The sequence below is a fragment of the Eulemur rufifrons genome, chromosome 7 (genome assembly GCF_041146395.1).
Source record: "Eulemur rufifrons isolate Redbay chromosome 7, OSU_ERuf_1, whole genome shotgun sequence".
NCBI classification, from domain to species: domain Eukaryota; kingdom Metazoa; phylum Chordata; class Mammalia; order Primates; family Lemuridae; genus Eulemur; species Eulemur rufifrons.
Genome location: NC_090989.1, coordinates 158,081,106 through 158,107,435, shown reverse-complemented (window position 1 = coordinate 158,107,435; position 26,330 = coordinate 158,081,106). Strand labels below are relative to the sequence as shown.

Below are 26,330 nucleotides of genomic sequence, written 5' to 3'. Positions count from 1 at the left end.
GAAACATGATTCTCCTGAAATTCACTTACTTTACCACTCAGTTCTAGCTTCCTAGCATTCCATAACCCTACTTTGAGGACCAGATATCCACATTAACTTCTGAAATGTTAGATACTTCACTCTTAGCATTTGGAACAGTCAGCTAATGTTAGTGATAATTTCTGGCCTAGATTTTTTTTTGAATATGAATCCAGAAAACCCTGAGAGAAGAGTTTTAACAATGCCCTCATCTCCCTCCCTTCCTTTTCTAGGCCTTGTATGTTAATCCACTGGACTGTTATAATATTCACTGGCCTATCAGGAGAGGCCAGTTAAACATTCACTCAGGCCCTGGGGGTTCCCTTACAGCTGTTCTGGCAGATATTGAAGTAATATGGTCTCATGCAATACAAAAATACCTGGAAATCCCACTGAAAGATTTAAAGGTAAGCTAAAATTCTCAGTTATATGGATTGCCTTTAAGATTCCTGGTCAATAAAAGTACACATTACTGAGTCATTTGTAATATAGTATCCTTCTTGAAGCATTCTTCGCCCTAAGCAGGATATCTTTTCTTCTTCACTTAATTCCCTTCTGGTACTTTCTCTTTTTCTTACTCTGTTTCATTGTGCCTCTCTATTGCTCTGAAATTGCTAAACTTGCTTATGTTTATGCCTTCTTTCTGGACCTTACTCAAATATATCCATTGTTTTATTTTTCCTTTCACAAATTTTAAATGATTCCAAGAGGGAAAAAGTTAGCATTTTCTGTTTCTTCATAAAACTCAAAGGATAGCACAGAGTTTTGAGCTATTATGCTGGGTCTTGAACCATAGGTGCTACACCTTTGGAGGGAATCCTTTCTAATGACAAGTATGGTGAAATTTGACTTGACGAGACTTGAGTGTTAACCCTTTTATCTTTTTCTTCTTCTTTTTAGTATTATAGATGTATCTTGCTAATTCCTGACATCTATAATAAACAGCATGTGAAAGAACTAGTGAATATGATACTAATGAAGATGGGTTTTTCAGGTATGTTTGATTTCCAGTGAAACCTACTTTAAATGAATTTGTTTCTCTTTTTCAATGACAAAGTTCGTCCAATTCACTGATTTATTTAAATGCTTATCCTGAAAGAAACAGCATTGCTGAGACTCTTGCCCAGTGGTTCCAGGCTCCTGACTTTAGCTGATTATTTGTTTTAGGATTTTTACTGCTTCACAGCTGATTACGTTTCTGCCTTTTTTTTTTTTTCCTTCAGGAATCGTGGTCCATCAGGAGTCTGTGTGTGCCACCTTTGGAAGTGGCTTAAGCAGCACTTGTATTGTAGATGTCGGGGACCAGAAGACAAGTGTCTGCTGTGTGGAGGATGGAGTGTCTCATAGGAATACTCGGTAAGGAACTTGGGAGTTGGCATTCCCTTCACAGTCTTTTCAACTGTGACAAAGTTATTCTGCTACCTCCCACCCTGAGTTAAAATGCATTCTAAAACCCAGTATGAGTTATTTTGGCTCATCCATTGTTTGAATTATCTAGTGTCAGTTATTCTCAAAGTGTGGAGAAAATGCTAGACTCAGGATTCCTACCACTAAAATAATATAGCAGTGGTCTTTGCAAATTGTAGAAACCTTCAGTTAGTGGATAGTTTTCTCTAAATTTTCTTGAAACTTACTATGTTGCACTGTGCCTACTGGAGTTCTTGAAACACCCTTTGTACCTTCTTAACCAACAGATTAGCCGTCTGCCCTTTTCTCTGAACTCTAGGCTCTGTCTGGCATATGGGGGATCCGATGTGTCAAGATGTTTTTACTGGCTAATGCAGCGAGCTGGATTCCCTTACAGAGAATGCCAGTTAACAAATAAAATGGACTGCCTTCTTCTGCAGCACCTTAAAGAAACTTTTTGTCATTTAGATCAGGTAGGAGCAAAATCAATATTGCTGATTATTTTTGTTTCTAGGAAAAAACATAAGATATTTAAAAGATACCTAAAAAAAGTTAACAATATTATGCTACCCTTTCAACCCAAGTTAGTAAATCCTTGAAGCTGAAGCTCTTAAGGACTGAGAGCTTTTTGGTAAGGTCTGAGTGGCGAAGATGTGTCTCAGGCTCTGGAAAACACAGCTTGTTTTTTTAGGAAAGAGTTAAGCACATTTCTCTCTCTAGGGGTCTGATCATTCTGATAAAGTATGACGATAAACTTTTAGGTGTAATGAATATAGTGGGTAAATATATAGGTATAGCATGTAATTGTTATTAAATGTAAATTTGAAGCACTTTCTTAGTATTAAGAATAGTCAGTATTTAATCATTGTTATATATGGATTGTGACCTTTTTTACTTTTTGTTTCAGACTTTTTTTTTTTACTTTTTTCAGGTAATATAATTCTAAATTTTAAAAATGTTGAGAAACTTAAAGACATTATAAATTTCCCAGTTATTGAGGGAATTTGCTTATTAATTTGGGTCATTGGTTATATTAATACATATTGACAATGAAAAAAGCACAAAATACAGACAGTGGAAATTTCAGAAATGTTAAATAGCGAAGTAATAATTGAACTCTTGTTTTATTAAGTTACACTGAGAGTGTTAAGAAATTGTAGAGTGGGCTGGGCGTGTTGGCTCACACCCATAATCCCACACTTTGGGAGGCCATGGCAGGAGGATCACTTGAGGCCAAGAATTCGAGATTAGCCTGGGCAATAGTAGTGAGACCCTGTCTTTACAAAAAATAAGAAGAACAAAAATTAGCCAGCATGTGGTGGTGCACACTTGTAGTCCTAACTACTCAGGAGGATCCCTTGAGCCCAGAAGTTTGAGGCTACAGTGAGCTATGATGGTGCCACTGCACTCCAGCCTGGGCAACAGAGTGAGACCCTGTCTCTAGAAAAAAAAATTGTAGGTTTGCCTTTTTATAGGTGATATTTAGATGATGGAGAGGCTTGAGCATAATTTGAAGAGTTTACATGCATTCTCACTGATTCACTGACAGCATCTTTTCCTGGAATCAGGACATCTCTGGGCTTCAGGACCATGAGTTTCAGATTCGACATCCAGATTCTCCTGCCCTACTTTACCAGTTTCGATTAGGAGATGAAAAACTCCAGGTAACATATGGGTATATATTTCCATGGGTAGAAAGAAAACTATATAGGTTCAGTCAAACTGAGAATAAAGACTTGATGGAAACGTCATGAGGTCAGAATGTAAACTGGTTGTAGATTATCCACCAAACCAACATTTAAGCCACTCACAGAGAACAGATTAGAACAGATATGAGGAACATCTTAGCTGCTGTGTAAGGAGTTGTTGGAGAGGCCCCATTCTTTTTTTTTTTTTTTTTTTTTTGAGCATGGACCATGCTGATCTTCTCTGTGTCGTTCCGATTTTTTAGTATATGTGCTGCCGAAGCGAGCATGAGAGGCCCCATTCTTATTAGGAAATTATAAACTAGGTAATGAGGCACTTACTTTACATTTGCTTGTGAGATTTCTCTCATATGGTGTCATGTCACCCATTTATTTGGATGATGAGTGAGTTCTGGCCTGTTGTGCACTGAAGAAATAATGCCACCCTGCAAAGGGAGTGCCGCCCTGTCTGACTTACAGACTCTGATCTGCCAGTTTTGTTTTTGGAAGAACAAAATATAGTGGGATGGTTTTTTTCAGGAGGGAATATCTTTTGTTGATCACTCTTTTCCTTCCATGCACAGGCTCCAATGGCTTTGTTTTACCCAGCAACTTTTGGAATTGTGGGACAGAAGATGACGACTTTGCAGCACAGATCCCAGGGCGATCCTGAGGACCCTCACGACGAGCAGTACCTTCTGGCCACTCAGAGCAAGCAAGAACAGGTCCATAGCCATTCTGGTGGGAGAGGAGGACAGTTTTGTCCCTGAAGGAGAAGTTCTGCCAGAGTTAATAGATCATGGCAATCATTGCAGTCTTCCAGCATACTAACACTGATGCTGCTTTTAGACGTGGAGAAGAATGGAGGTCTGAATTTACAATCTGGATGACAGATTTCTCTGTTGAGACATTAACCTAATTTTCCAATCACCAGTCCTTATATTTAAAAGCTAACTTAATGAAGACACTTTCCTTTTGGTATATATTATTTACTTACGCTACTTCTCAATATCCAGTAGTATTTTCAGTAAATATCACCTATTTTTTAATTGTGTGAGAGGTGGGTGGCATAGGCAAAGAGCTGAATTCCTTTGTTGACAGCTGATCCGAGTATTAGGATGTCTGGTGCACTGGTGCAAGGGCACAAAGCTCTTTTCTCCTAATGAAACAGCAGCAGCTTGTGATGAAGAATAGACTTTTCTAGTCTTATTCCTGCCCCAGAGGCAAGCATGAAGTGGATAGATAGGATCTGAAAATAAGGATTCCATAATAGCCACTGGGCCATGAAGCCCCCTGAATATTCCACTTAAAAACTCAGTTTAAGGGGAAGAAAGTCCATCTATATTGACATTTCAATTTTAAAATCCAACCAGTGATAAAAAGGTTCTGAGAGACTCACTCTGCCTGCCAGACTGCTTTGGAATTGTCAGAGCGTCCTCATCTTCTATACACCACCTCACATTCCCAAGTTGTCTGGGAATGGGTGCTAAGCAGTTGTTATATACTATGGTGGCTTTCGTTTTACAGTAGTATATAGAAGCGGGGTACGGTCTAGCTAGATTATATCAACAGTGTTCTACTGTAGTCATACCATCTACCCGACTGTCTTTTTGATTGATTTTAGTCTGCAAAAGCTACTGCTGACCGAAAGTCTGCATCCAAACCTATTGGCTTTGAAGGAGATCTTCGTGGCCAGTCCTCTGATCTTCCAGAAAGACTTCATTCCCAGGAGGTGGATTTGGGGTCCTCCCAGGGAGACTGCCTGATGGCTGGCAACGATTCTGAGGAGGCCCTCACTGCACTGATGTCCAGGAAGACTGCCATCTCACTGTTTGAAGGGAAAGCCCTGGGCCTGGATAAAGCCATCCTTCACAGCATAGACTGCTGTTGTAAGCACATCTGGGAGACTGGGAGATAGCAATTAAATGAGCTAGCAATCAGATGAATTGGTTTAGCCTAGGGTATAGTTGTGCAGTATAGCATGTTTGTTGAAAAACTACCAAACAGCTACTCTGCGCCTGCATTGGCAGGTGTTGGGAATACAGTAATGAAATAGAATTGGTTCTTGGCCTCACTGAGCATATCGCCTGGTGGAGGAGACCAAAATAAGGCTAATTATTACACAAATGTGAAATTACAACTAAGGAAGATGCAACAAAGTTGAGCTAAAGGGTACTGACTGAGAGCTTCTGACTGAGGGAGTTAGTAAGGGATCTTTACTTCCTAGGGAGAGGTATGGAGGGAAGGAGGCAGGGAAGCCTGCCTTAAGGACAAGCCCCTTGAGAGAGACCTATGTGTGAGGGGAGTTAGTGCTCACAGGTGGGGTGGTGTTCCAGGCAGAGGAGGAAGCCTATGGAGGCCAGTGTGTCTGGGAAGCAGGGTGTGGGGATAAGGCTGGAGAAGTGGGTGAGGACCACCCCACACCTTCGCACTGGATTTTGTGGGCCCCCTTAAAGATTTTGGTCTTAATCCTGTGAGTAGCAGGTGTGGGGTGTGCAGTGTGCTCACATTTGCGTTTTCCCAGGTTCCTCTGGCTACAGTGTTGAGGGTGGTTGGAGGGAGATCTTTGAGAAGGCTATTGCAGTTGACCAAGCAAGAGATGATGGTGGCTTAGCCTAGAGTTGAGGGTGTGGAGAAAAGGTGTGGAAAGAATATTACTATCTTTTCAGCATCTGATGATACCAAAAAGAAGATGTACAGCTCCATCCTAGTGGTGGGAGGTGGTTTGATGTTTCATAAAGCCCAAGAGTTTCTGCAGCACAGAATTCTCAATAAAATGCCACCTTCATTCAGGCGAATTATTGAAAATGTGGAAGTGATCACAAGGCCTAAGGTATGTTGTTTCATGGTGCAAGTTGGACTGTATGTAAATGAAACCAGCATTGATTATTTCTAATTGTAATGTTGTCTGTGGACAGATCAAATCCAGGGGGCATGGGCTCATGTCTGGGGAGTTCTTGAGGGCTTGGAGCAAGTGGAAGAACTACTTTCAGTAGGTCACATGTGGTGGAAGGAGCTCTGGCCTAAGGGGCCTGGATTCCTGCTTCTCTTCCCCGCCGTGCCCCCCACGCTAGCCTGCCTGACTTCCACCTTCAGGACCAGGTGGGGCCAGGGGGAGACTGCCCTCTCTCGCCCTGCCAGCCAGAACAGCTCCATTTTAGTCTTTCTTTTATATCAAGGATCCCTGGACCAGATGGTTTTTAAGGATCTTATGGCTTGAACTATCTTGAAAAGAAAGAAAAGCCCAGGAATTTAGAAATAGATTGTATCTGTATTTTATAAAATCTCATAATTCCTGGAAATGTTACTTCTTTTTAATACTGAGGGAGGGATTGTGAGGATATATTTATTCTATTCAAACTTTAAAATAAGTTACTTCTTTACATATGTTCCTGCCTACAAGACCTTGACTATTTGTGGAATAGTAGTGAATAGTAGCATCTGCAGTAATAAAATTTAAAAGTTTTCTTGTCAGTTGAAACACAAGGATGTCTGTAGCTATGGGTCCTGCTATCTTTAATGCAGTTTGAAAACTTGGCCTGTTAGGTATTGGCTCAGCAGGGGTTTTCCAGCATTCAAATTCAAGTACATGATTAAGTATAATATATGTCTTGTCTGCTTAGGCTGAAATACCTTTATCACCTTTCTAGGACATGGATCCCAGGCTGATTGCATGGAAAGGAGGGGCAGTGTTGGCTTGTTTGGATACAACACAGGAACTGTGGATTTATCAGCGAGAGTGGCAGCGCTTTGGTGTCCGCATGTTACGAGAGCGGGCTGCTTTTGTATGGTGAAATGGGGAGGAAAAGTCACTGTTGAAGACCAGAAACAAGCCTCTTGGTATAAAAGACTCTTACAGAGTATATGTATTTTAATTCGTTGATCTAGATGCTTAAGTTTCATGGAAAATAAATGAATTTCAAATTCATGTGAAGGGCATGACATTGGTTTGAAATTATAAGCTGCTTTTGTAGTCAAGACATTTGGGAATAAATATGAACTTTTCAGTTATAAACTCTATTGCCCCTTTCTCAGGGTCTCATGAACTCCCCAGTAATGTAAAATGTTGGTGTTGAATGTTCTCACACGGTGGAGCCCTTCATTTAAGTTGACCTCTGAGTGTCATCAGCAGGCAGGCTCATGCAGCCACAAGGGGTAGCCTCTGACTTGTGAGAGCTCTCTGGTAATGCCATCTTCCCTCTTTTATAGCAGTTAGAATCTAAAGTTGTCTGAGTTACATGCACCTATGATGTGACTCATGTGTCCTCTTGGAATCCCAAATAGGAAAAAGAAAAGTTTGGGGGCTTTTGTTTTTCTGTTGGGTTACAAAAAAGAATGGGACCCACTCAAGTCTAGATTTCTAGAGGTAAAGATTTAAGGTTGGGCTGACTGGGTGAGTTTCGGGGAAAAAAACCCCAATTATTTGGCCCAAACAGAACAAAAGCTGAAAATCTCGTTTCCTTCCTAAAGCCAAATAGAAATGATGTAGGTATCATTTAGAGTTGTTAGCTTGTGTTGTACAGATAAACAAGGTGACTGCTGTAATTACTACTGACCTAATCATCAGGCCCTCAGTTTTTCTTTGCCTGAAGAACCAGATGAGAGCTTTTGGAATTGATTATGTTCAGTAAGATCAGCTGACCTTCAACTGTAAGCATCCCGATCAAAATGTAGTACAGGTAGCTGCTACCGCTGGTGCCCAGGCCCTGGTGAGCCATTCATTATCCAGAGAGAGGAGCCAGTCAGTGAGCACAGCCCAGGAGCTCAGAGACCTGGGAGGACCAGGGGATGCTGATTCCTGCCACTTGCTGCCAGGCATCTGCATCCACCATCCCGCTTATCGAGACTGGGGCAAAGACAAGAGCAGGGACAGAGAAGAGATGGAAGTAAGAATGGAATATAGGAAAAAGTCTTTGGATGTGGAGAAATGCTGGCACTGGAGCATTTTGCGTGAATAGGAGTACTATCTATAGCTGCTGAGTAGGTCAGAAACAAGGGAGAGTCCACCAGTTTAACAAAATAATTTTAACTTGCTAATACTATTTGGGATGTGTGGCTTCAATTTGAAAATTGTATGTTTTTACTTATTTTTTAATGAAATAAATTTATAGATTATTGATTTTTATTTATAGTCCTGGGCTATTTCAACACAATTTAATGTTGGCTACCTATTTTCAAAAGCATAGTAATGTATTTCTGTTTATAATAGTTTTTCACCTAACAGCATATTGCTCTTACAACCGGTAGATGTTGATTCAAAGGAAGTTGGTTTCTGGTTGAAGTTTTGACCTAAGCCATATCCATCTTCTGTTATCAGCACTTATAAGTGCTGTGAAAACTGATTATAACAAATAATTGAGTTTTACCACATTCAGTAATGCCTTACCCGTTACTAAGTATCTGCTTGTGAAACTGGACATGCTGAGTTTGCACTTTATGTATGTTTTGGTTTTTATTTTAACAGTCATCCATCTGAAACTGATCCACATTCCAGAACAGATGCAGTATTGTACTGTGAAATAAACATTCCCAGAAAGAGATATATGCTAATAATATTAATATAATGTACCCTCTGCATTAAGAAAAAGATCCTTTTAGAAAAATTAAAAATTGGGAAGACTTTTTTAAAATACCATATATCTCTATGTTCTGTAATTCTGTGGTAGTTTCTGTTTTTTATTTAAGTAAACCATTATAGTAACTCATTTATAAAAGATTACTTCAAGAGGGCTAACTTTCAACTTAAGAATTATTTATATTTTGAACATGAAAAATTATATAATAACCAAGAAACTCTGACAACTCTGAGAATTAATAGGTAACTTTGGGCAAAAGTAGATAGTAGGTTTACAGGTAATATATTTTGGTGTTCATGTTAAAAGTCACCTGTACAAGAGACAGGACATGAATCTAGTTTGGAGAGGGAAGGTCTTATGTAAATATCAGATAATATAAGTAGTTACACATATACTAGATCATCTGGTCAGTAAAGATGGGTTCAGCTTGTTAATTCCCTACTTTTGTTATCTTAAAAATAAAGATTTTTACACGTAATAGATTTTTCACTTAAGCTGCTGAGTGAATTAGTGAGGGCTTCTTAAATTTAGTATTCATTAATTAAACTTGGACTATTACAAAGCTAAACAGTACTACCTGCAATGCAATGCATGTACTACCAAGACTGGATGTTTGGTTGGAAGATGCTTTATTGTTGCATTTTCAGAATGGTCATAGTTTTCAATTATAACTATTTTTGATTTGTAGACATAATGATTTAGTTTTATAATTATGAATTTAGTTTAAATGCTTAATGCTACAGTAGTTGGCAATATTTGTAAGAAGAATTTTATTGGCATAAAATGTTTTAACTAGTAGACCACTTGCAGGCTGTAGAGTATACTTTAGGATCATCACAAATGCTTTTTCTGTGATGATCCTGAAGGAAGGCTTCAAGGTCCCTTTGCTTCTCATGGGTGGGCTACAAGGAAAAGCAGCCATTGTGGCAGGCTTGTGACCTTTTCCCCACTGACACATGCTGCTTGACATGGAGAAGTTCTGAGCAGAAAGTGGTGGCATCCTTCATGAGGTGGTACTGGGGGCAGACACTGAGAGCACTGTAATCGCCTTTGGTATCAGCCTCTCTAAAGTACACCACCACATATTTGCGCAGATGAGTGTGGCTTCTTAGATCACTGCAGAAAAGGTTAAAGGCAAGGGGGAACAGGTCTTGAGAGTTCTCACTGAGGCTGCCCTCGCTCTTGCCACAGGTACTGTCACACGCGGTGTTGATGTCATTGGAAAGAAGGAAGATTACTTTATCTGCTGCTTGCTTCTGAGTGGTAAGCCACTGCACTGGACCCATCTCTGCTATTTTCTTTTTCTGCCACTTTTCAAGAATGACCTCACTTCTGCAATGGTTTTGAAGAAATTCAGTGAAGTAACAAACTGTGTGATGGAAACATACTTCAGATGGGTAAACCACAAGAACCTTAGTGGTGGGCAGTAACATGGTAGCAGAAAAGGAAGTGGTCTTGATCCTTTCTGTAGAGGGAAGAAAAGCATTTGTTATCTGTGAACAACAAACAGCAACCTTCTGTCAGTAAAGCATCACTGACAATTGTTCCCTTGCTAGAGAATGTCAGCTGAGCACCAGGCATCTTGTTACTGCCTAACAGGAAAACATCCCTGATGTTCCTTTTGAACATACCACCTGAAACACACTGATCCTTAACACACTGACTGCCACAAAAAAAAATATTTGGGGCCGTGGTGTTTTATTATGAAACTAGAATAAAAACTTCTAAAACAAAATGATCCTTTCTAATTTAATGAAAAATTTGTCATTTTTTATTGTTTTCTGTGCATGAGTTATATGTAACTTGAAAAATAGTTCACACCACTCCCAGGGTGAAGAGACGTGTGAGTTACACGTGCTTCACAAGGACCCAGGGTCAAAACTAGCATGATTTAAATACAACTCACATGGCAGTTAATGTGTTAAAATGTAAAAATCAGTCCTTTCATTCAAACCTTATCTTTTCAAATAAATTCATAGAAACTGTTTAGGTTTAAGGTACTTTAAGGTGGGTAGTTATAAATTCAGTATTTTTAATGCTCTATGTAAACATGGACACCTGACCTCTGCACTTGATACCACACTTGGAGTTAACTCAGTAATTGTTTGTACCATCTTCTACCTGCAGGTGGTAGAAGTTTCTTTATAGTTCCATAAAGTTAAGTGGTACCCCATTTCAGCCCCTGAAACTTACCTAGAATTCTGTCCTATACAGTGTTATAAAACAGAAACTGTGTATGAAACTACTTTAATTAATACAGGTCAAACAACATCCCCTAAATATAAGTATTTTTGAGGTAAAAATGCCACATAGCTTTCTTAGCTTAGAAAGAACCTGGAGTTAATCTTATTCTATCTACATTGTCACAAATGACTGAAAGTGCATTTATATTTCCTTTTCTACATGTAGAGAAAAGAAGCGGAAGTTTTTAATGAGTCTGCCTCTAGCTGTGTAGCTATATAAATACTGACTTCTGTATGCAAATACTTAATGTTTCAGAGTTGGCAAAGACCTTAGAGAGTACAGGTGATGCTTGAGCAATCCAGGGGTCTGGAGTACCTGCTCCCCCATGCAGTTGAAAATCCACAGTAACTTCTGGCTCCCCAAAAAAACAGCCTACTGTTGACTTACCAATAACATACACAGTTGATTAACACATACTTTGTATATCATATTTATTATATGCTGTGTTCTTATGATAAAGCTAGAGAAAAATGTTATTGAAATCATGAGGAGAAAATATATTTACTATTAAGTGGAAATGGATCATCATAAAGGTCTTCATCCTCCTCATGTTGAGTAGGCTGAATAGGAGGAGGCAGACGAGGGGTTGATTTTGCTGTCTCAGGTGGCAGAGGCAGAAGAGGTGGAGGAGGTGGAAGGAAAGGTAGGCACACTCAGGGGAACTTTATGGAAATGCATCACACATAATTTCTGGGCTTTTTGCTTTTCTGTTTCTCTAGAAATGTTTCTATCTGGTATCAATCCTTCTACCATTTGTTTTGGTCTCAGTGCCTGTATCACAGAAGGGTCCATGTTGTAAAAAAAGTCAAAAGCAGTCTTGAATAATTGGAACCCTTCTGCCAGACTGTCTAACATCAGTTTGTTTTCTCACTGTTTTCTCTGCATCTTCTTTCTTACTGTCTGGCACTGGTTCAGAAGCACTCGTCTCCGTCAGGTCGTCTTCTGTTACTTCCTCTGGTGTGGTATCTATTAGCTCTTAAATTTCACCAACATCCATATCTTAAAATCCTTCAGTTCCCTGCCCCAACCTTTTTTGCCATATCCACAAGCCCTTTCATGATTTCCTCAATTCACTCTGTCATAAATCCTATAAAGTCATACATAACATCTGGACAGAGTTTTCTTCAGCAGAAATTTATTTTTCCTGGCCTGATGACTTTCACAGCTTTTAGTGTAATAACGGTGGCATCTTTAATGGTGTAATCCCTCCAGACCTTCATGGTGTTCCCTCTGTCGGGCTCTCTTCCATAGTGTTGACAATCCTTTCCATAGAGTACTGTGTGTAATGAGCCTTAAAGGTCCTTAGGACCCCCGATCTAGAGGCTGAATTAGAAACGCTTTGTTTGCAGGCAGGTACACCACTTTGATGCCTTTGGTATTGAACTCCTGGGGTTCTGCATGGCCAGGGGCATTTTACAATATCAAAACAACTTTAAAAGCCAGTCCCTTACTGGCCAAGTACTTCCTGACTTGACTTCAGGGACAAAGCACTGATGGAACCAACCTAGAAAAAGGGTTTCTGTCATCCAGGCCTTGTACAACCAAAAGACTGACAGTCAGTGTTTATCTTTTCCCTTCAAGACTTGGGGTTAGCAGCTTTATGGATGAAGGCAGTCCTGATCACAAACCCGACTGCGACTGCATTTGTGCAAAATAGTAGAGTTAGTCTCTTCCTTCCTGCCTTAAATCCTGGTGCTCACTTCTCTTCCTTACTAATAAATGTTCTCTGTAGCATATTTTTTTTTTTTCCAGAATAGGTTACTTTTGTCTGCATTAAAAACCTGTTCAGGAAGATACCCTTTCTCCTCGGTGATTTTTCTTAATGGTGTCTGGGAACTTCTCTGTTGCCTCTTGGTTGGCAGAAGCTGCATCTGTTATCTTGACTTTTTTTTTTTTTTTTGACAGAGTCTCTGTGCCCAGGCTAGAGTGCCGTGCCATCAGCATAGCTCACAGCAACCTCAAACTCCTGGGCTCAAGTGATCCTCCTGTCTCAGCCTCCCAAGTAGCTGGGACCACAGGCATGCGCCACCATGCCCAGCTAATTTTTTCTATATATATTTTTAGTTGTCCATATAATTTCTTTCTATTTTTAGTAGAAACGGGGTCTCGCTCTGCTCAGGCTGGTCTTGAATTCCTGAGCTCAAACGATCCTCCTGCCTCCGCCTCCCAGAGTGCTAGGGTTACAGGCGTGAGCCATCGCGCCCAGCCTTATCTTGACATTTTTTTGATCCAAACTTCTTTCTAAAATTATCAAACATCCTTTGCTGGAATGAAATTCTCCAACTTTAGAACCTTCACCTTCCTTTTGCCTTAAGTTGTCTTATAATGACTTTGCTTTTTCTCAAATCATATTAGAATCTATAGGTAGGCCTTTCTTATAGCAATTTTGCACCCACCTAAAAGCTGCATTTTCAATACCTGATAAGAAGATATTTCACAAAAAGTACAAGATTTTCACACCTGCTGGCACCACAGCTTGACTAATTTCTTTTTCTTTCCTTTTTTTTTAAAACAATGGTCCTTATTTATGCTGGATTCATTATCTTGAAATGGTGGGCAACTGCAGTGCAGGCCTTAATCTACGATACATATCAAGCATTTCACCTTTTTCTTGTAATGTCATGACTTTTCTCTGCTTCTTGGCAGCACTTCTAGAATCACTAGTGGCACTTGGTATGGGTCCCAGGGTGTTATTCAAGGTTTACACTAAACATGAAAAATATGCAAGAACCACTGGAGATCACACTTTTTACTGTGATGTGCAATTTGCTGGACAGATGAACTGCTCACATGGAGATGATTAGCATCACATGGTATTTTAAGCCGACACACACTTGAGCTCACTGCAATAGCAACAGGAGGTGGCTATGAAATTATTACAGTAGAACAGTGTGTACTGCAGTTAATTTTATGCAGGTGATACTGCATCTTCGTTTACATTTCTCTCAACTATGAATGGTGCCATGTACAGTCTGTGTGTATATAAATTTTGATAAATTTTTGCTTTTTATAGATTTATGTGTATTTTATGGTAGTGAATGATAAAATAGATTAATATCTACATATATTTTATGCATTCATGACATACCTAACCTTTTTAAATTTTTTTCAATATTTACAGGCTATGCAGTTTGTCTATTTCAAATTGTTGCAACTCTCCAAAACTTTGTAATATTAATATATTTACTGAAAAAAATTGACATATAAGTGGACCCATGTGGTTCAAACCCGTGCTGTTCAAGGGTTAACTGTATATGAATCCAAGAATGTTTTTCTTACACCTCAGAAAAGCTATTTTTAAAGATTAGGAACTAGCATAGAGTACCTATCAGAAGTAGAGTGCAATTTGTTACCATTCCTCTTTTGCCCATTTCAGCACTTACAGTTACCTCAATGGTAAAAATAAAACAGGTGATAGTCACCAGGTCTGGAAGTCCTGACTGTGCTTTAACCTGGCAGCTGTAATCCAGTCATTCTCCTGGCAGTCTATAGGAACACTGAAAGGCATTAAATAAATGCTGTCTAACTCTGGGACATGCCAACACGTGAGTGCCTCTAGAGGAACCTCCTTTAAAAAAATTTATCTGCTACCGGTGGCTTGGCAACAAGAAAAAAATGTTTTTTAATGTTATTTCCTCATTAGGATATTTTTAAAAAATTACAAAGCTTACCATGCCTCCACATTAGATAGATCCCAGCCACTAGCACCCACGTGACCACCAGCAGAGACGGGAGGAGGAGAGGCAGCCAGCCTGCTAACATGCTGCTGTCTGGAGAAAACAAAGCTCATTCACCTTTGGCAAAACAAAACCACATTTATCTCCTATTGAAAACTAAGATGTTTTGTACTCTATGCTTTGTAGAGTTTAGATCCCTTTAAAACCAAGGGTCAGAAGGTCTTTGGGGAGTCTGCTAATCTCTGTTTTTCCATTAGATTCTCAAAAGGGATGTGGGACCCAGGAGGTTAAGAACAGTCTCCTACAAGCTCTTTGGCTTCTCACTCCTTACCTGCATGGGGATTTTCACTGTAGTAACCAGAGTTCGCATTTGGTTTTTTGTTCTTTGAGTGATCAGTGTTGTTCTGGGATTCTGGGTGTAGTTACTTACATACATAGTATGTATGGATGGCTTTTTTTTTTTCTTTGAGACAGGGTCTTGCTCTATCTCCTGGGCTAGAGTGCAGTGGCATCATCGTAGCTCACTGCAACCTCAAAGTCCTGGGCTCAAGTGATCCTTCTGCCTTAGCCTTTCAGGTGGCTGGGACTACAGGTGTACACCACCATGCTCAACTAACTTTTCTATTTTTTTGTAGAGACAGGGTCTTGCTCTTGCTCAGGTTGGTCTCAAACCCCTGGCCTCCCACCTTGGCCTCCCAAAGTGCTAGGATTACTGGTGTGAGCCACCTCGCCCAGTCTAGATGGCATTTTTAAAGGCTGTTTTGTTAGACTGATATATGTGGGGGATAATGCCGCTGCCTCACAGGAACCTCAAGGCTCAGGTAAATTCAGGCACGAAGTGCTGAGGCATCCTTGAGGCCCTGTGCCCACACAGACGTCGGGATTGTTAGGCACCTGGGTTGTCTTCACTTCATTTGGCTGAGATTCTAAGAATGACACCTTCTGTCTTTTGACCCCATCCCTGTGCTAGTCCTGGCAACATTTTATTTGTCCATCTAAAATGAAAGAACTAACTGACACTTCTCTAAATCTAGAGAGACATTTTCCAGAACATGTTGCTCTCAGGCACCAGTGAGGTGTGTCTTTGGTGCCAGCATTCCTAATTTGTTTATTCAAATGTTGGCTGTGTGACCGCATCACGCCACAGTAACAGCTCAGCCTGGGCTGCTGAGACTGGTGAGAGAATCCAAATGTAGTGAAATGTGTATTCCCTGTGCACCCAGCCATTTGGGCCATTGACCTTTTCCAGCAGATCCCTGTGACACTCAGAACATCCATTTTACACTGTTTTTTTTCCTTTCTTCGGTGTATCCTGCTTTGTAAGGGTCGTGAGTGGTTTTACAAATAAAGCCTTTGTTCTTACTCCGTTGTAGGCTCTCTGGGACAGCATTGGTGGCTGTCTCCGCACCGCGGTTCAGCATACATAGGCAGGGACCCCTCACTCCCCATGTGCACATGCCCTGCCACGTATTGAGTGGGGGGCAGTGATAATTGGGCCCTTCATGTCCTGAAGGGTTTGGATCATCCTATGTAAACAACTGGGCACTTACTCGTATCCAGAGGGAAGGGAACACCTGTTTGTGGGCAAAGCACAACAGTTCCTTTGTGTCGGATGCAGTCGTTGCCGCAAGTAGAGAAATATGGAATCAACTGAGAAAAAATGAGAGACAGAAAGTTCACAATATGCTTCAGAGCAAAATCTCAACATTATTCCTACTTCACCAAACCTTCTCTTCCCTTTTTTCTGGTTTCAGCCCTACATCTAGCATTGTCAGGAGCATTTTTTCCTTGGTCACACATCTATAACAAAGCCCTAAAATCCAAACCAGTGACCCAAGAAACACCTAAGACCCCCAGGTTCTGAACGTAAACCAGTGACCCAAGAAACACCTAAGACCCCCAGGTTCTGAACGTAAACTCTGTACATGTAACTAACATGCTCTGGGTTCCTTATCTGAAAGGGCTAGGTCACATCTTGGCACACAATATTTCCTCTAGAAAAAGAGAGCAGTAGTGCTCTTAATGACTTCAGTCGGTGCTTTACAACAGGCAGGTTCCCTGTTATTAGGAAATTCTATGGTTCCCCGGAAAAGGGGTGTAGTCGTAATGTGCTTGCCCCTGCCAGCATGTCAGGGCATTTCTTGTTCCAGAGAATGAGGAACAAAAGCTCCTTATTCTCTTGGGTGTGGTTGTGTCCCAACGGACCCTCCATGTCCCCACTTTATAAACTCAGAGTTCGAGACCTGAGGGCATCTACGGGTCCAACTTCCTATTTTCTCCCTTGGTCAGCGGAGGCCCTGAGAGGACAGGCAGTCGCTCTCCAAAGTTCATACACTCATGTGGAACCCAGACCTTCCGATTTCCAATCCTTTACAACTTCATTTTGCTGTTAAAGCTGATGCTTGGGGAAGTAAAATGGTACTCCTATCCCTGAGTGTCTGTGACAGAAACAGAAATAAAATCCCTTTGGAAAGTCAGCAGCCACTAATACAAGCCAAAGGACCACGACTGCAAGGTCACCTTCCTGGCCCCAGCACCGTGGGGACTGCAGAGGAGGAGCCTCTGTTAACCTCACTGAACTCGGGTCTGCTGGCAGAAGTGTGTTTGGGAGGAGAGAATGAACTCATCCTTAAAAGCACTCATCAAAAGCAATTATGGGGGAACAGTCAGTCTTCTAGTATCCCTCCCCTCCCTAAAGCACCTGTTAAACTTTACCTGAACCACAGCACCTTCGCTCTCCCCAGTCACCGGAATCACTACAGAAGTTCGCGATAGTTTGTTCTGGTGCAGATAAGTGAGACAGTCAAGAATTGAGTCACGAGTGAGCAGATCAAAGACCACCAGTGAAGGAGCCTTGCTTTTCAAACTGACTTTCAGTTCGTTAGACTATGTTTGAACAAGGATTCATTTCATACTTCTGAAACTCCTTTTTTTGGTGTTAGATTCATAGTGACATATCCCAGGATACCCACAGAGACTTGTTTTTATTTGTTGAATTAACCAAAATGGCCCAGCACATTTGGACAATAGACAGTCGGGTGCTCTCTCCGAAGAGAGGCTGCTCAGGAATCCTAAAGTGTCCTCATTTTCCATCAACAAGCGAAGGAAAGCTGGAGGTTGACGATGGGGGTGACGTTAAGGGAATGAAGGGAAAGAGTACCTCCAGCACGTTAGAAAACCCAATGACGGTGTTATTCAGGATAAGAGCCATGTATCTATTTCCAAGGGGACTGGCTGTAAAATTCACTTCTACTGTCTTCTCATTCTTCTTACAAGCGGTGATGTTTGGATCCCACAGACTTCCTGTGAGTTGAGAGAGAATCACGTGGTGGATGAAACTGCTACCTGCTGCCTCATGAAAATTCCCCAAAGGGCTTTACAAAAACTAGTCTAAGTTCTCAGGCACACATCTAAGAGACAGGGACTCCACTACACGGCGAACTTTTTTATCATTGCTCCCAGAGTCCCAGAGTATCTGCTGCCCAAGAAAAGTATAGGGATCCCACATCGCTGCTCTGCTGAAAATAGCTTCCCTGGGCTGAGGGTGGTAGGAGGCTCTGATTGACTGGGTTCTCCTTCTCACTTATGTTCTTAACCTCTGCTTTTGGGATAAGGGCTGGAGTGGGAGGGTTGGGGGATGGGGAGGGATGTCAGTATTTTCTCCTTCCCAGGATGGGGAGAAGGAGCCACAGGTTAGGAGACATGCCTAAGATTACAGAGCAAGTAAATTCAGGATCAGGACTACGACCACTAGAATATTCTGTGTTCCAGGAACCTCATCAATCAGACAATTCTGCAAGTTTTACTGGATGCGAAGCAAGAAGGAAATGGCTCAAAGCTTGGAGGATACCCTGACAGATCGACTCTGTCAGAAAAAGTCATTGATGTGACTTGCAAATAAGGACTAGATTGATTTCCAGGAACATGACATATAATAGCATGAATTATCTTCCCCACCTAGGAGACCATTTCAGGCCCTGCCTCAGAACCATCTTTAGGAGTTCAAGGTCCCCTGACCTCCTCACACCCCAGTTTTCACACTCCTGCAGATCACTCTCCGGGGAGGTGAGAAAGGAAGCTCAGTGCTCCAAATCTGCCTTCTCACCAGGACAGCACATGCAGCTCAGTCTGACAGGGTACACAGGGAGGCCTTGTTGGGTGAAGAGTGCCTAGAAGTTTGGAACCAATCCCCCCAAATGCCACAACTCTTATATAGCATCCCAACATTAAATTACCCAGAAATTTACACAAACCCTTGGAAATCGGGCATTAGTGACTGATTATTCTAAAGGCACTTATTTCAAACTTAAAGGGGGAGGGGTTGGGTTCTAAAGCATGTGAAAGGTGATCCCATTTGAGGACACAGGATAAGGGCATGCTTCTAGGTCATTCCTTTAGCTATCACTCCCACTTGAATGTTTGTGAATCCAAGCAGAAGGTTCTCAGAGTCCCCATGGCCACAGGTTGGCAGTGCTGGTGTCTGGGTAGGTGAAAGCACTTATAGGACTCCAAGCCATCAGGAAGGGCCTTCAGCTGCCACCACCCTAAGTGTAATTTGGGCTAAAATGTTAGCCAAGGGGATGGGGACGGTTTTGTGTAACTACATTGTTGCTCTGCTGCATGAACCTACTAAGAGCCTATCCCCTGGACAGGCTGCTCAACTCAGTGGGCAAAGTGCTGGGGAGGGATTAGGAGCCCTGGGTGCTTTTGCCTTCACTGTCTGAGCAACTTGGATACATAACCCCCCACCCTAGAGGCCTCCATTTCTTCATTTGTAAAAAGATGGAGAGAGCTGTGCTGGCTCAAGTTACCAGTTTCTTCAAATAACAAAAGCAAATGCTGTATTTACTTACCTGCCTCAATGCACTTCTTTTTATATTTCATTGTGTGGTCTAGGCAGCCTGGAAATTTGAAAGTTTTTACATTTTAAAAAAGGTATCTCTATTCTACCCTCTTGCCAACAAGTACACACACACAGGCATACCACACCTATAACGAATTGCCAAAACAGTACAGATACAAGATGGCAAATTTAAATGCGACACTAACATTTTACTGTTAAACCAAAGATCATCTCCCCATGATGTGATAACCAGAGTCTAATTTAAATACAGCCTTTATCAAAACAGTATCTATGATCCCCAAGAGAAGACTCTTTAGAAACATTTGGTAGTATATGTAGATACTGCCCCTTCCAGAACATAAAACTTAATCAACCCCCGACCCCCACCCTAGAGTGGGGTAGATTTAGTGACTTGTTTCCAAAACCTAGAGTTGAGAAATCTACCTAGAATGGATTTACACGAGAAGCCTGGCAGGCACCACCTTAACCAAGGTGACCTCAGCAGTGATGTCACGTGGATGCCACGCCCCAGAGGAGACTGAGGAGACACAAGGAACTAAAAGTAATGGAACAGAAAGAGGACATTAATGAAAAAGCAGGTGAAATCCAAATAAAGTCTGGAGTTTAGCTAATAGAAATGTATTAATGTTGGTTTCTTAGTTTCGACAAATGTACTATGGTGATAGATGTTAATGGGAGAATCTGGGTGAGAGGTATATGGAAACTCTTTTTATTATCTTTGCAACTTTTCTATAAATGTAAATTAGTCCAAAATAAAAAAAGTTTATTTGAAAACAAAATGAGGTTTGGTCTTATCAAGAAAGCTGGAAACTGCTGTGTAGTAGTAAATGGTACGGCACCAAAAACACCCTGGACCACAATCTCAGAGGCCAATGACAAATTGGAAATAACCCCATTTGGCTTTGACGCCTCCCCCGAGACAGACGACAGCACTGGGGCACAGAGCAGGTGACCCAGCCCAGATGGGCCCTTCATACACATGAACCTGCCTGTTCCCCACCACAGCCTGGCATTGCACTCAGTACCACCCTGCCTCTCAGACAGCCCAGGGGCAAGCCCGCTGGAGTCTGCAGATCCTCAGAGGCCTGGCCACACGCAGCCCACCAGAAAGCCGAGACTGGAACGAACAGTTGTTTTGGATCAATCACATAAAAAGCAGCTAAAGTGCATTGGTCAAGAAAGACCAGAGTCTGAATGTCAGCTTCAGTTTTACTGTGTGTATAACACAGGGCGAGTTACTTAACCTCTCAATTTCTTCATCTGTAAAATGGGGCTGCCCCAACCTTGGGGTTGTTGGGAGGCTTAAGTGAAATGTCACATGTCAAGTACGTAGCACCATGCCTGACACACAGGAAGGGGCTTTTTCCTACATTTCAACTGACCTAATCCTCTCTGCTCTGTGAGTGAGGTGTGGTCATACTATGTCCATATTATAGGTGAGGAAACACTTGGCCAGGCCAAAGGCCTTATCCAGGGTTCCCCAGGCTTTCTGCTCCAAACCACACACCCCAAAGCAGGCAAGACAAGACAGAACAACAGAAGAGTGAGGAAGTTTACCTGGTGAGGTGAAATTCACAGACAAGGAAGGGCCATCTTCATTCATATTTGCATTGGGGATATTATGGGCCCCAATGAAATAGCGTGTGTTTGGCTCCACAGGAAAGCCTACGTAGGAAAACGTCCACTGAAAGGCAAAGCAAGGAACCCTGAGTTCCCAAAACACCGTGCAATGCAAAAACACTACCTCTATGTGTTGCCTTTTTCATTATAATCTCATTCCTTACTCTGCTAAAACATATGTCTGTAGCCAGTGTCTGCTTAGGGAGTGGGCACCACCTAGTTTGCCAGTCTAAGTCACAGAATCAGAGAAGTGTAAAATTTTACAGTCAGGATATAATTTATCCAGCTCCCCTCGCTTTGCCGATAGGGAAATTGAGGCCTAGGAGATGCTGACTTGCCCAGGGGACAGAGTAGAGAAGCTGCCAGAAATGAGATTTGAACCCAGGCATCCTGCTCCAGGGTCTGAGCTGAGTCGTAGCTGCTCACCAGCCTGTGTGTGCAGCATGCCGTCCATGTTCCCCAAAGGGCCCAGCCTGCCACAGTTAGCCAAGTGCCTAAAAGTGCTTACTTTGCCACCAGAGGGTCTGGTCTGACTCTCGAAGGCCTTTGTGTAATTGCACCTCACACAGCTGTAGGACTGGAATTTGCCTTTGCCCGTCACGCAGATCTTGGTGGCATTCAACAAGCGGATGCTGGCTGGCGAGATAGGCAAGAGGGCAGTTGTTTATTTAGCACTTACTGTGTGGCTGATGTGATGCTTGATATTTTGCTAGCATGCTTTCTTTACACCTCAGCTCCTATTCACAACAGCACTAAAAGGTAGGAACAGTTCTGCCCAGTTTACAGATTGAGTGAGTGAGGCGTGGCGAGTTGCAGGGAGCTTTGCTTAAGCTTACAAAGCTCAGCAGCAGCAGATGTGAATTCAAAGACCAAAGGCCAAGCTTCTTTCTTCTCAGAGGTCAGCCTGGGTTTTGTAGGATGCCTACAAAGGTGCCTGTAACTCTGTATTTTTCTGGGTCTCTTAAGAAGAACAGGCCTGCCTCAGAGAACCCACAAAAACCCTCCGAGGAAGTCATCACCACACCATGCCTGATCTGACTGCACCCTTGTCCTTGTTGATTCTTCTCTCTGGAGGGCCCTTTCTTCCCATTCTCTTCCTCCAAGTCTTACTTCTTTAAACTCCATCTAACTCATGCACCATAGCCTATGACAATAGCCAAAAAGAGCTCACTCTGTGCCAGGTAAGGGGCCAAAGCCTTACTGCCTCATCTCACTTAATGTAGTCTCACCAGGGCCCCTATCCTGGGCCTCCCTGCCCCATCCCACTCAGATGGAGCACAGCTCCCTTCTGGGATTCCCCTGACACTGTGCCTGTGTCTGCCTCCCCCACTCCCCTGAAAGCCCTGCTGGGTGGAGACCGCAGCCAACTCATCTCTGTGTGCCTGGCACTCATGGATTCTTGAATGGATAGACTTTACCTGAATTTAGCAGATGCAAACCACAAATGGCATTAGGATCCCAGGATTAGCTCATCAAAGGAACTCGCCTTGCCTTGGAGTGTAATCTTGGGGAAATGCCAAGAGTTTTGTGATGTCATTTAGGAAGTGGAGAAGTCACCTACCTAAGCCAGTGCTTTTCCTAAACTAGAGGGAATCATCTCTGCCTTACCCTATCTTCTTCCACGAAGTATAACATACATAAAGCACACAGATCGTAAGTAAGTGTACCATTTGCATTTGCACACTAACGTGACCAGTACGCAGGTCAAGAAACACCCCAGGAGCATCCCTTGTGCTTCCTTTGTCATGCCCACCCCAAGAGTAACCATTACCTTGACTTCTTAACCACTAGATTAGTTTTACAGCACTTTCTGTAAAGGGAATCATGGCATGTATGACTGTAGGCGTGCATACAGATATAAATGTACGAACTCTTTTGAATCTGGCTTCTTACGTTTGTGACATTCATGCATATTGTGTGTAGTTACAGAGCATTCACTCTCACTGCCATAATGGAATCCTTTGATGATTCCATTCTGCTGTTGGGCCTTTGAGTCCTTTCCAATTTGGGGCTGTTATGAATAGTGCTGCTATGAATAGCCTCAGACGTGGCTTTTGGTGCATGTATTTATTTCTGTTGGGAATGCTTAGGAATAGAATTAATGGGTCATATAGTCTACACTTTTCTGGTTTAGTAGACACTTTAGGCCTTATATTTGACTCGGGCAAACTTACCATCTGCGCGGAGTATCCAGCTTATATTCATCAAAATTGAATAGTCCTTTGTTGCAACACTGGTTTTAACAGGTTCCACTTGGAGATCCCTCAAGTCACCTGGGGTCAGAATATGTTGGATCTCCCACTCTCGAGATGGCCCTGGGAAAAGGCAAGACTTCCCGTGACACTCCTTTTCCCAGCCCCATCTGATGCCATCTCCTTTCAGTGACCCACCCTGGTCCACCCCCATTCACAATGCATCACTTCCTGCTAAGGTAGGCCAAATGTTTTTTGGTGCTGGCTGTTTTATAGTCGAGGTGATGTTGACCTAAGAGAAATACTCTCAATCTCCTGGTGCCAACCTACAGAGCACTTGGGACCACTCTAGATACCTGTGTATGTAAGTACACACATATATAGTGTATTTAACATGTTTATTAGGGTCAGTGCTGCTTGCTCTGTACCTCAGCCCTGGACTCCAGCCAGCTGGTCCACACAACCCCCACATTCCCACCTCCTTGCCTTTGCTGGTGCCATCTCTTCTCCAGCTCACCCTCCTTACCCACATGGCAGAAGCCCACCCATTCTTCAAATGCTACCATCTCAAACACCCACTCTTATATGAAACATTTGCTTTCTGGTCCCAACTGTAAGTGATCTCTCTCTGTAGAGTGGCAGGCATCACTTTCCACCTTGCATGGCAAGTCCTACCCTGCTGTGCCGACTCATCTGAAACACCTCTTTATTCTCCCAGAATAGAGACTTCATCTGCATCAGCTAACAAAGCAATGGTTCACCCTGTGTCTGCTCTCTGATGTCCTAAATATACAGGCCCCCTTAAAATTACAACTATGCTTCCAAGGCAAAGCCCACAGTACCCATTCCCTAATGCACCTACCGTTTTCAGAGCCACACTGAACAGTCTGTGGGAGAGAAAGAGACCAAATGTCATGTGGAAGCCAGCAAACCACAAGCCTTCCTCTGCTGAATTAGACAACATACCATCTTGTCCCTTAAATGCATAAACAAGTGACCAAATTTCAAAGAAAAGATGAACTGGTTCCACATCATAGCTTCATTGTAGCCTATGATGGCCCGTGGATTCACCATCAGTGTACCTGATCCTCAAGCCAGGGGTGGGTCTCCACCTGTCTCTGGGTGTCAGCCTTCCCTGCCACAAGCAGGGGGAGTGGACCATGATGAAGCTCCTTCACACTCAATGTTTATAGGTTATCAGAATGGTCTGGAGTGATTGAGTGAGTGAGTTTCCCCAGATTAAGGAGTAGCTATGCTAAGAAGATGAAAGGAAGGAAGCTATGAATGCAGTCCATGATACCTTCCCCAGGTTCTTTAAAACATTCCCCTTCTGTTTTTTTAGAGACGGGGTCTCACTCTGTCACCCAGGCTAGAGTGCAGTGGTACAATCATAGCTCGCTGTAACCTCGAAGTCATGGGCTCAAGCGATCCTTCTGCGTCAGCTTCCCTAGTAGCTGGGACTACAGGCATGCACCACCACAACTGGCTAATTTTTAAATCTGTTGTAGAGACAAGGTCTCACTATGTTGGCCAGGCTGGTCTTGAACCCCTGGCTTCAAGCAATCCTCCCTCTTCAGCCTCCCAAAATGCTGGAATTACAGGTGTGAACCACTGTGCTAGGCCAAAATATTCCCCTTGCTAATACAAAAAGACTCACCTATGCTATTATTTAGAAAACCATAAGCAACTTTGGTTTCATCATGTTATCTTTTTAGAACTTTAAAAAAAATAAATCTGGATTATCAGTGTGCAAGAAAATTTGGTACTAAACCCTTTGAAGTTAACTGCTCATGTCTTTCCATAAGAAAAAATAATTTGTATTTTGGTTTTGGAGTAAAATACTGAACCTAAAAAATTTAACTTTCAGGCAGCAGCAAGTTCCAATGACAAGACTCCAAGTGATAAGTCCACCAGCTCTGGACTCTGATCCCTTTATGTGTCCACATTTCCAAACACCTTGTAAAACGGAAGGCAGGACTTCTGATGTTTGAGTAATTTGAGTTTGGGCAAAATCATCAATCACTCCTCTGTCTTTTTAACAATGAACTCTAAGGGATAAATCAGACTTTTAAAAAAAAACAAACATGCCACCATTCAAGGAGCTGAGTTCTTGTCAAAGGGCTGGTGAGGCAAGTTTTAGGACGGAGCCAAGCAACAGTCTAAACGTTACAGAGTTCAAACTGCTGGCCTTACAGCGCGGTTACAGCAAAGGGATGAATTCTTCTTCCTTGGGTGGAAACAGCCAAGGGTGCCTGGAACTTGAGACAGAGGGCAAGGATAGGCGCTGAGGACAGCAGGAAACAATGAATGGGATTTTTCTTTCCCTAACCATCAGCAAGTCACCACCATGCTGTTATACTATATGCAGAGGGCAGGGATATAATCACGAATGCTATTTTGGGGATGAGCTTTTTCCTCCTCAGTGACCAGAAGATTCCCTCAATCATTCAAGGCGCCGGGGAAGAAAGGCAACTTGCCTGCATGAATGAGCAAGGCAGACAACATGACAAAAAAAGGCGGGTGCTAATGGAGAGCAGTTCTTGTGCCCCAACAGGTGGGCAGACCCCTCAACAATGAGCATCTAGTATGCGCCAGGCTCTTTGCTGTTGTGTTGCAGACCCTCAATTCCTTAAGAGACCGTGGTGAGTTAGGTACTGCCCTTCGTTTTTCCGAGGAGGGCACGGAGGTTTGGTGAGCATAAATGACAGGATCAAGAGTGCGGGGTGGCATTTCAGGAGATTAGGTCTGATTCCCGCGCCCCGACTCAAGTAGCCTGACGCCGGATGCCCACCAGGCTGGGGACAGCTGGACTGAGGGAGCTCTGAGGCTCAGCGGGGCTGCGCCACAGGGTGCAGACATACCCTCTCCAGCTGGCGGTCCACGCTTTCGGAGAAGCGCGGGCTGGCGGGTCGGGACACCGTCAGGATCCGGGCTCGAGGGACCGAAACAGGGGAAGGGTGCGGGCGGGGGCTTACCGGCTCTCGCGGCACAGCGCTCCTGCACAGCGCGGCCAAGCTCAACAGCACGAGCGACATCGCCAGGGCAGC

General features: G+C 42.7%; 2 protein-coding genes and 1 non-coding gene across 6 annotated transcripts in view; 1 reads left to right on the top strand and 2 right to left on the bottom strand.

The window, feature by feature from the left end:
* ACTR8 (actin related protein 8) overlaps positions 1 to 9,943 on the top strand; it is a 16,425-nt gene extending 6,482 nt beyond the window's left edge. The window contains exons 5-14 of one of the 2 annotated variants that reach the window (XM_069475894.1): positions 252 to 425; positions 919 to 1,012; positions 1,242 to 1,374; positions 1,745 to 1,898; positions 2,994 to 3,089; positions 3,695 to 3,835; positions 4,735 to 4,999; positions 5,780 to 5,943; positions 6,761 to 6,950; positions 9,878 to 9,943. In XM_069475894.1, the coding sequence (XP_069331995.1) occupies positions 252 to 425; positions 919 to 1,012; positions 1,242 to 1,374; positions 1,745 to 1,898; positions 2,994 to 3,089; positions 3,695 to 3,835; positions 4,735 to 4,999; positions 5,780 to 5,943; positions 6,761 to 6,904 (1,365 nt within the window). In that variant the 3' untranslated portion in view covers positions 6,905 to 6,950; positions 9,878 to 9,943. Of the gene's footprint in view, positions 1 to 251; positions 426 to 918; positions 1,013 to 1,241; positions 1,375 to 1,744; positions 1,899 to 2,993; positions 3,090 to 3,694; positions 3,836 to 4,734; positions 5,000 to 5,779; positions 5,944 to 6,760; positions 8,483 to 9,877 lie in introns of those variants that run through there. The other variant, XM_069475895.1, reaches the window with a different exon arrangement.
* Positions 3,296 to 3,400, bottom strand: LOC138388906 (U6 spliceosomal RNA). The gene has a single exon (XR_011234362.1). It is a non-coding gene; the product is annotated as a U6 spliceosomal RNA (small nuclear RNA).
* IL17RB (interleukin 17 receptor B) lies at positions 9,309 to 26,330 on the bottom strand. 3 transcript variants are annotated; one of them, XM_069475898.1, is made up of 11 exons: positions 26,259 to 26,330; positions 24,146 to 24,170; positions 23,266 to 23,406; positions 21,600 to 21,727; positions 21,029 to 21,155; positions 19,461 to 19,508; positions 17,767 to 17,910; positions 17,323 to 17,396; positions 16,158 to 16,257; positions 14,602 to 14,700; positions 9,309 to 10,151 (listed from the first exon to the last, which is right to left on the bottom strand). In XM_069475898.1, exons 1-11 carry the CDS (start codon positions 26,316 to 26,318, stop codon positions 9,589 to 9,591), a joined length of 1,509 nt encoding a protein of 502 aa, XP_069331999.1. In that variant the 5' UTR covers positions 26,319 to 26,330; the 3' UTR covers positions 9,309 to 9,588. The 3 variants fall into 3 exon arrangements, with proteins under 3 accessions (XP_069331999.1, XP_069331998.1, XP_069332000.1); XM_069475897.1 differs by having other exon boundaries at positions 17,323 to 17,388; positions 17,768 to 17,910; XM_069475899.1 differs by lacking the exon at positions 17,323 to 17,396 and having other exon boundaries at positions 17,768 to 17,910.

What these genes read in the sequence shown, in the direction of transcription:
- IL17RB (XM_069475898.1), bottom strand. Translation starts at nt 26,318, where the DNA reads ATGTCGCTCGTGCTGTTGAGCTTGGCCGCGCTGTGCAGGAGCGCTGTG. An exon ending in GCGCTGTGCCGCGAGAGCCG is followed by an intron (nt 24,171 to 26,258) that starts GTAAGCCCCCGC and finishes TCTCTCCCACAG; the next exon opens with ACTGTTCAGTGTGGCTCTGA. An exon ending in GCGAAGGTGCTGTGGTTCAG is followed by an intron (nt 16,258 to 17,322) that starts GTAAAGTTTAAC and finishes ATTTTTTCTCAG; the next exon opens with TTGATTCCATATTTCTCTAC.